Source organism: Oenanthe melanoleuca, chromosome 9, assembly GCF_029582105.1.
Source record: "Oenanthe melanoleuca isolate GR-GAL-2019-014 chromosome 9, OMel1.0, whole genome shotgun sequence".
Lineage (NCBI taxonomy): Eukaryota > Metazoa > Chordata > Aves > Passeriformes > Muscicapidae > Oenanthe > Oenanthe melanoleuca.
The window spans coordinates 21,018,113-21,027,159 of NC_079343.1; the positions used below are offsets into that span (position 1 = coordinate 21,018,113).

The 9,047-nt window shown below is 37.8% G+C and overlaps 1 protein-coding gene across 1 annotated transcript; it reads left to right on the plus strand.

Moving 5' to 3' along the window:
* Positions 1-1,363: 1,363 nt before the first annotated feature.
* LOC130256745 (cytochrome P450 2J2-like) lies at positions 1,364-8,540 on the plus strand. The gene is made up of 7 exons (XM_056498678.1): positions 1,364-1,636; positions 2,561-2,721; positions 4,959-5,135; positions 5,297-5,438; positions 6,813-7,000; positions 7,226-7,367; positions 8,220-8,540. Exons 1-7 carry the CDS (start codon positions 1,477-1,479, stop codon positions 8,396-8,398), a joined length of 1,149 nt encoding a protein of 382 aa, XP_056354653.1. The 5' UTR covers positions 1,364-1,476; the 3' UTR covers positions 8,399-8,540.
* Positions 8,541-9,047: the final 507 nt, after the last annotated feature.

Consider the following 9,047-nt stretch of genomic DNA (forward strand, 5'->3'; position numbering starts at 1 on the left):
AGTAGTAAATATGTAAAGTAAATGAATATTTAAAAGTAAATAAATATTTAAATACGTAAGTAATAGCACCTCACTCTCCCTCTTTGTTTGCAACCTTTCCTTTCCCTGTTTTTAACATGTCCTGCCAGTTCTGTCCTCCTGAGCTGCATGTTTCAAGGAAAAGGGCTATTATTCAATAACATAAAAGAGTAACTAATGCCTATCTTCTCTGTTTTCTTCCATTTCTGACATCCCAGACATGAAAAGTAGTACTGGTCATCCCAAGGTTTCAAAAGCCATGAACTGGTCTTTACAAAAATGAATTTCAACAGAGATATGCAATTACAAGTGCATATATTTTTGCTCACTGTGCTTAAGTATTCCCTCTTTTTTGCTCCCAGGCAGCTAAATTTTGCATCCTCTTGTCCTGCATTTCCTGGGATGTCTTGGCAACACACCACTCTTTCCAGCCTATTTTGCTACTTTTCTAGTTCCTGATTCAGCAGCCAGAGGTAGGATTGTCCTGGCCACTGCCAGTGATACCTTGAAGACAAGGCTGTCACAGCTGAGCTAGAAGGAAAGGATGATTCCTGCATTACTCTGCTCCTCAACTGCTTTTGCTACACTTGACACACAAAGGGGGATCTGTGGATGGTTCACATCAAATTCATGAGCTCCTGCTGTCTTGTAGCAAGTGGTGAGGATGGAAGAGTTCATCTACAATGAGTTTGAATCCTAAGACATCATAAATGACATCACAGACTTTAGAAATATTGGCTGACATTTTAGAAACCTCGTGATCTTTAATAAATGAGACTTTAGATAGAAACCTGACTTCAAACTATATTGTATGTAAGAACATACTTGATGTTCTGTTCTCAGAGTCAGTCACCCTTACAGCACCTGCCCAGGAAGAAGATCTGGTTCATCTTGTTTGATTTAAAAGCACTGGTTCTCACTCCTATTATTCTGAACTTGCTTTGTTCTACAGATGGCCAAAATTCATGGTAATATCTTCACCTTATGGCTTTCAAACACTCCTGCAGTGGTCCTGCAAGGGTTTCATGCAGTGAAGGAAGGTCTGACTGCCCGTGCTGAAGATGTTGCTGGAAGGCCCACAAGCAGAACATTTCACATGCTGACACATGGAAATGGTAATTATTGCTCTCAGAAATTATTTTAATGTGTTGTACCCCTAGTTTTGAATATTGATTTAGAGCATCAAAGTCCTTAATTTACATCAGGAAAAACTTTTTTTTTTTTACTATTTTTTAAAAACAGTTCTATTCTATATTGTCAGAACAATAATGACAGCATTGAGTTATGTAAGAGCTTCTATATAGAAGATAAGTGGCTAAAATACAAAAAGAAAGAAAAGAGGAATGTTGCCAGACTGCTGTAAAAAATTTGAAAAAATTAGAAGAGAAGAGAATCTTCTTGGATGTATCAACTGTACCAATCTATTAATTTACAAGGCACTGACAGCATGAGTTCATTATGACCCTAGGTGTTATGTTCTCTAATGGTCATCTCTGGAAGCAGCAGAGGCGTTTTGGAATTGCAACAATGAGGAAAATGGGAGTAGGGAAAAAAGACCAGGATTATCTACTGCAAGAGGAGGCTGCTCACCTGGTGGAATACTTACAGAAAACAAATGGTATGTGAGGGTGGGCAGGGCAGTCTGTGCAGTGGGAGATTTTACTGGAGAATGGGCCACTTGTAGTTTTTGAAACTTTTTGGTGACAAAAATGGATTCAAAGTGTATGTGCAGATTTGAGTCTCAAAAGTCTGTATATGTTGCTTGCATGAGATATTTACTGGTGGAAGTGTGAAACCCCACAGCTAGATCACAGAATTAGAGATTCCTGTCTTGTTATATATATGTCTAGTTATGTAATATACCAGTATATATACTGCTCCCTATCAGTATTAATACATCTAAGTCAGTTCTATGTTACTTATGGTAACAGCAAACAGTAACAAAATCAGTGTCACAATGCCTCCTTTTCCTGTAAAGAAAAGAAAAAACATAAAATATGCAAAGCTTTGACCAAGGATTCACAGACCTGTGCTCTGCTCTGTCAGATGCAGTAGAAAAATCTCAGCTCACAGAGCTTTTGGTGAGCTCCTCAGTAGCAGAGAGAGTTTGCTCAGGTTGTGCTGCTGAAAAATGGAGTTAATCCATGGGTTGGTTGAAATATTCTAATGTAAAATGATATGAGCAAAGAATAGAAGGTGGTTATCTTCCCAACTCATCTGTGCACTTAATGTCTCAGCTGGTTTTGTAGCCTGGCTATTGCCCAACGTCAGGTCTGCTGATGCAGATTTCTTTGATGAAATCTGGGTGTTTTTATAATTAATACTACTAATTCTATTCCCACCAACAGTTTTTCCTTTTTTTGAACCAGCAGTGTTTTTCAGATGTCTGAAGTTACTTTTTTACTCAAGTCTTTTACCAATGAATAGCAATTTGCCATCCAGTGATCTAATTAATGTTGATGAAATTTTATCAGCTCTCCTGTCAGTGGGAAGAGCAGAAACAATAAGTGTTAATGGTGAATGCAGTCCCTTGTGTTTACAGGAAAACCTCTGGATCCTGCTGTGCCTGTTGTTCATACTGTCTCAAGTGTGATTTGTTCCATGATTTTTGGACATCGTTTCTCCAGAGATGACAAGAATTTTCACCGCCTGATTGAATCCTTTGACACCCTAGCAGCATTTTTGAACAGCATCTCCTTTTTTGTGAGGAAAATCAGTTTTGTTTGTTTGCTTGCTCTCTATAGATAGACAGTGAAAAAGGCAACTTGCTTGTTACTTTTGTAACAAAAATAAATACTAGGGCTCCTGGAATTTCTGGAGAGTGCATCAGAACACTTCTTCCAGATGCCTAGTTCAAAACTTGTCTCTATTGCTTATGCTTCACCATAACACAAAAATTTCCTGTGTCTGGGGCACAGGGGTGAAAATGCAAAAATTTGTTACCTGGCTGAGAGATGTAAAAAGGACTTTCTTGCAAAAGTGCTACCTGTACAACTCCAGTGTTTGAAACTATATCTGAAATCAGTAGTAAAATATGGATTAAATTATCTGATAAGCTCTGAAATAGGCTTATCTCAATTTCTGTCTGGCAAATAGGCTTTCTTCACTCTATTACATGACATGGCTGTCAACAAATGTCAAGAGTAAATGGGTTTTTATTGCTTCCTTCACTACTGCCAGCCAATCTCATAGAAATTGGAATAGAGCAATTGTTTTGTGCAAAGGTAACATGGCTTGAAATTGCATAATGGCAGCTTTTCCCCACAGTTTTTTGGCAGCAACACCTGTACCACATCTGCACATCCTTAGAAGGATACAGTGACACACTGGAAGTCACCCTCCTTTAGCTGCTGGATATCTGTCTCCATTCAAGGCACCAACTCCTAACTTCACATTTGATCCACTGGAGAGAATAATTCTCTCTTGCTTCTGTGTGTGCATGTGTGACTGCAGCTGCCAAAGCAGCAGAACAGCTGGTCTCAGTCTGGGGCAGTTTTATTAGGAATCATTTATGAAAGGGAACCACAGTACTGTGTGGAGTCAAAAAGTGAATTTACCCTTGCATGAGGCAGCTGCTTCTGCAGAACTCGTTGGAACTCATCCAGTTCTGTGTCTTGTATGATTTCCACCATCTCTGACTAGCTGGAAACTGCTGTAAGCTAGGTCCTAGAGGACTTGAGGACTTCAATACTTTTGGTACATAAGCTAAAATAAAATTACTTGTTAGTAACTATCCCAGAAGATGCTGGTGAAATGATTCTTAAGCTACCCTTCTAATCAGGGTAGACACAGGTTCAGCTATTTCCAAACTGCTCTTAGAAGGTGTTTGTATAAGTTGTTTTAAAAACACCTTAATAGTGTGTCCAGAGCCAACAAAAATGTCCTAGTCCAACATTTCATTGTGTCCCACTCTCCACAGTGTTTTCTCAGGAATGTACAATTCCTTAATGACTGGCTGTACTTACCTGCTTTCCTGGTAAGTGGACAGGCAGTGTTAAGTAAAATTATCTAGTAGGGTGAAGAAGAAATAGAGCTGGGAATCTGAAAAGGTTTGTGAGGAGATAAATCTTTGTAATGCAACTGCCACTTAAAAAGGTGAGCCCAGAAGTTATGGCCTAATGGATAATTTAAGCTGCAGTAGTTCTCTAACTGGAAGGACATGATGCAGTCTGTAAAAGGCAGAAAAAGAAAGTGAAATGAAGTAGAAGAATAGAATGGATATCAGAGGTGTTTTACTTCTTTTCTATTGACATGTGGCTTTATAAAGGTATAAGGACAAGAAGGTGAATATGTTTAGTACAATGAATAAACAGGAGAAAATCCACACAGTTCAGTGTTTCTATGTCACTGAGCTATTTTGCACATCACACAGATGTGATCTATTTGTTTTTTATCTATGAGAAGGCAAATGAGAGTAAAATCATTCATTATCCTACTGTAAGAAAATAAACCTGGGTTTTGGATAGTTCTATTTTCACTTTACAGATGTATCAAGGAAGTCAGCCTGGATCTGGTTTTTTTAGTGATGAAATAGAACTTATATGTGTGTTGGATAATGTAAGACTAGGTTCTTGGGAGATTCTTAGTTCAGCTGAACAAAGTTCAGCCCAGCAAAGAATTGGGGTAGAGAGGAATTTCATTTATTCTTTCTACATCACATTTATATTTATATAATCTCTAAGTGTATATATATCTAACTTTATACTATAAAACTGAGAGAAATTTTTATTTTGCTCCAGGGAAAAATAGAATTTAAAAATGCTTTAATCTTTGATAAATCATGGGACAGGCACTATCCCTTCAATCTAATGCTGATTCAGTCATCAGTCTTTCACTTGCTTTTTCCACTACCCAGAAGCCTGCATTAGGATTTAAGCTTACTTTGCTAAATGCCACATATTTATATGTAATATCACATATCTAAAATATCTCTTTTACAGATATATGAGTTGTCTCCCTGGCTTGCTGGTCTTTTCTTGCCATCAGTTAAAAAGGCTAAGTCCTCTATAGATTTTGTGAATGCTGTGTTAGCAAAGGAATTTGAAAAACACAAAGAAAAAAGAAAACTTGATGAAAATCGACATTTTATTGATTACTATTTGGATGAGATAGATAAAGTGAGTACCTCTGAACTTCTCTCACACTTCACTAACAACAAGGGATTTTAAGTGTTTCTTTGATTATAGTGATGTCTAATAGAAATTTAGAAGTGTATGATTTCTCCAGGTGATTTACTTCTTTTGTGTGCCATAACATTCCTTTCAATTAATATCTGCAGACTAAAGGAGATGCTGACTCTACTTATGATGAAGTAAACTTGCTGCAGACTCTTACTGACCTCTTCATAGCAGGCACAGAAACTACAGCCACAACTTTACTGTGGGCATTGCTCTACATGGTGATTTATCCTGACATTCAAGGTAAGCGCAGCCAAAGAGGTCTGCAACTCTAGCAATGGCACAAGTTCTAGTAGTGGTTGTGTCTGTTCAAAGAAAGTAGAGGAACTAATTATTAAAGTATGAATCAGGCAAACTGCATACATTTGTTTCTTGCAGTATCCTTTCTAACATACAGGCAAATCCAGTTTTGTTGTTTTTGTTTTTGTGTTGTTTTTTTTTTTTTTTTTTTTTTAAAGATCTAAACAGAATGCAGGATGTAATTAATTTAATCAGCTGGAAGAATTTAGTCTCAGATGAGATAAATTGTCTCACTGCTCCTCCACAGACAGTAATGCTTAGACTTCTACTAAGGAGTCTTTGGGTCATGCTTTTAAATCCCTGACTCCTACTCCTTCATTTGCTCTTGGCCTTTCACAGTAGAAATAACTTAAATACAGTGTGAGGTTGCTAATATTGGGGTGAGGAGCTTGGAAATGTGTGCTTTTAATAATGATATTCACAGAAGAAAGATGCAGGTTGGCAGAGTAAATGACTGGAAAAAGAAGTGCCAGAGTGTATGGGATAGAAAGGATTAGAAGGTGTAAAACTCACTTTAAAGGCCTCATGTTTGAGACTTTAAGCTGAGTACCAGGCACAGCAGGAGCCTGACAAGTAGAAACCATGGAAGTGTTAAGAAGAAAGGATCTCCCATTTTCGTTACCTTCAAAGGACTTCAAACTTGAGACTGGATTGCACATACTGAATTTTCACATAATTTTTCATTTTCTCAGATATATTAAGGCATTCTTAAGTTTTGTGGAGGTAATTTTAATTGCAATGATAGAGTCTGTAGTAGAATCTGTCTGTAATAAAAAAAATAATCAGAAATTACCATTTCAGCACAGTAAGTAAAAAAAAGAAGTCCTTGGGAAAAATTAATTTGTGTAAGTGCTTCCCAAGGCAAGTAATTACAGAATAGCAGTTAGGACATCTGCAGATGACAAGCAAAATCTATGTGCTTCTTAATGAAGAGCAATCCTTGATCAATTACTAAACTGTTCCCCTAACACACAATTAATAATTTTTTCCAGTTGACTCTCTGCCTGTAGAAAATATATTAATAAAAGTCTTTAAATAAATTACCTTAGAGCAGCAAATGTAACAGGAACCCACACATTAATATATAATGACCTCATCTGCTCTCGTTATTTTAAAAGTATATATGCAACCTATAAGAAACCTCAATGTCAATTTTTTTCAGGTCATCTGTATGGGAATTTGAAGGCATTATTTTTTATAAAGTATCTTTTTCATCTGGTTGGGTGCCATTCTGACTGTAAAAACAACAGGAAAAATTATGACCGTAGAGTTTACAGATTGTTTGCTGTATGTTTAAAGCTGAATATTCCTCCTCAGAGAAGGTCCAGAAGGAGCTGGATGCTGTTGTGGGTTGTTCCCATGTATTTTGCTATGAGGACAGGAAAAAGTTGCCCTACACAAATGCTGTAATTCACGAGATCCAGCGATACAGTAACATAATCTTAATTGCACTGCCCAGAGCGAGTGTGAAGGACACGGAGCTGCTGGGATATCATATTCCAAAGGTACAAATGTGCTGCATATTTAAATGAATTTAATCTTTGGTCCATTAGATTATTTTAGAAAGGCTTTTGAAGTTTTTCCTGATTGGGGACATGAACTCTTGTTCTAGAAGTGCCTCTAAGGTTTGGCTGTCTCTGTACCTGTCTGTCTTTCACAAGGCTTTGTCCTAGATATTAGTAGATCCTACAGTCGTAGTTTTTTTGAAGCCACTGCACCTTTTTTTTCAGAACACCATAGTTTTAGCAAATATTGACTCTGTTCTGGCTGATCCTGGAAAATGGGAGACACCTGATCAGTTCAACCCAGGCCACTTTCTGGATAAAGATGGAAACTTTGTAAACAGAGAAGCCTTCTTACCATTTGCTATAGGTAAGTGCACTGAACAGGGATTTATTTACACCTTGTGGTAACAATTTCAGGTCCATTAATTCCCCTAAATAATTGGGAAGGTGTCGCTGTCAGATTAGGAATGGCGAATAATGCAGCACCACATATACAACTTCTTCAAAGCAGCAAGAAGAAGTGATTTATTGAAAAGCCAAGGCATTTATATAAGATAGATCATGCAAAACAAAATAGGAAAGACTCATTGGTCCAAGAAGGCAACACCTCTTTGAAAACATGCTTTCTGCAAAAAAAGACACTCACTAGACACTCACACGGCTCCATGATCAACAGCAGATATTAGTCTGTGTTCTTCCTTCTCTTGTTTGTCTCTGAGAAAAATCCCAGCCTGGGAAAAATCTGAGTTGGATTTTTCCACGAGACTTCAGCAGTGTTCACAGGAAGGCACCTACAAATGGGCATATACAAACTGTTTCAAAGATCTACAAGAAGAGAGAAGTCCAGCTGTGTGTGGAAAAGATTGGAAGAGAAGAAATGACACATAGAAAAGTCTTTCCTGGAAGTCAGATCCAGTTTCTCTCTGAGAAGAGATCCAGCTACCAAAACAGTAGCAGAAAAATGCATGGTGCTGGGTAGACTGTAAATGTAAGCTGTGCCACCCTGGAGACAATTTCTCTGTCTTACTGCCTGATGCAAATTTAGATTGAAACTTTTTGTGGAAATACAAGCAGCCTGTTGGTTATGAATCATTAAATGACAAAGTTAAGAGAAAAGGATAAAACCTGCAGAAAACGAGCAAAGAAAATCCCAGGCAGTTTAGAAAGGGAGGTGTGATAGAAATACTTTGGCTGAATTGCCTTTTCTGTTTCTTCACAGGGCACCGTGTGTGTATGGGGGAGCTCTTGGCAAGGATGGAGCTCTTTATTGTCTTTTCCTCCCTGCTACAAGCATTCACATTCACCCTGCCAGAAGGAGTGAAGGAAGTCAACACCAAATTTGTTTTTGGGAGCACGATGAAGCCACCTCCCTACCAGCTCTGTGCCATTCCTCGATAGGAAATGGCAGATTCAGGAAAGAGTCACTCTGTAAAGCATCTTCTGTATGTGAATTCCTTTTTGCATGTCCTAAGATTTTTGGTTTCTTTTTCACCTGATTAATCGCTACCCTGAAAGATTCTTGATAGACAGTTGCATCCTGAGAATTACAATTAGAAATTTTGTTCTTTTTTTTTTTTCCTGTTTGGAAAATATTGGTAAACTTCTCCTGATGTGTAACAAATAAAGACATTAAGGGAAGAATTAGAACTGGCACTAATTTATTGCCAACTGGAAGGAACAGAGAACAACCTTGAAGTGTGGTCTATAAATTGGAAGTCTCATGAATAAAGATTCTTTCTCATAAGCCACAGTTACATTTGTGTAGATAGACTCAGAGGTCTTCCAGTATGCCTTGGGATATTAGTGGGTGCAGGAGGTAAAAGAAGCTCTTGGAGAAACCATCTGCCTCTAGAAAGCTATGATCTAACATTCCCTTAGACTGATATGGTTTGTTGTTAAGCAAGACAGTCCCGAGTTTCACTCACTAAACCAGGTAGCATTTCAACCCTTCTGATGAAAATAGAAAAGTGGCTTAATCAGGAAGTTGTGGAGAGCTTTTCATATTGCATGCAAAGAGCAAGGACTGGAAGACAAATGACAACAGTGA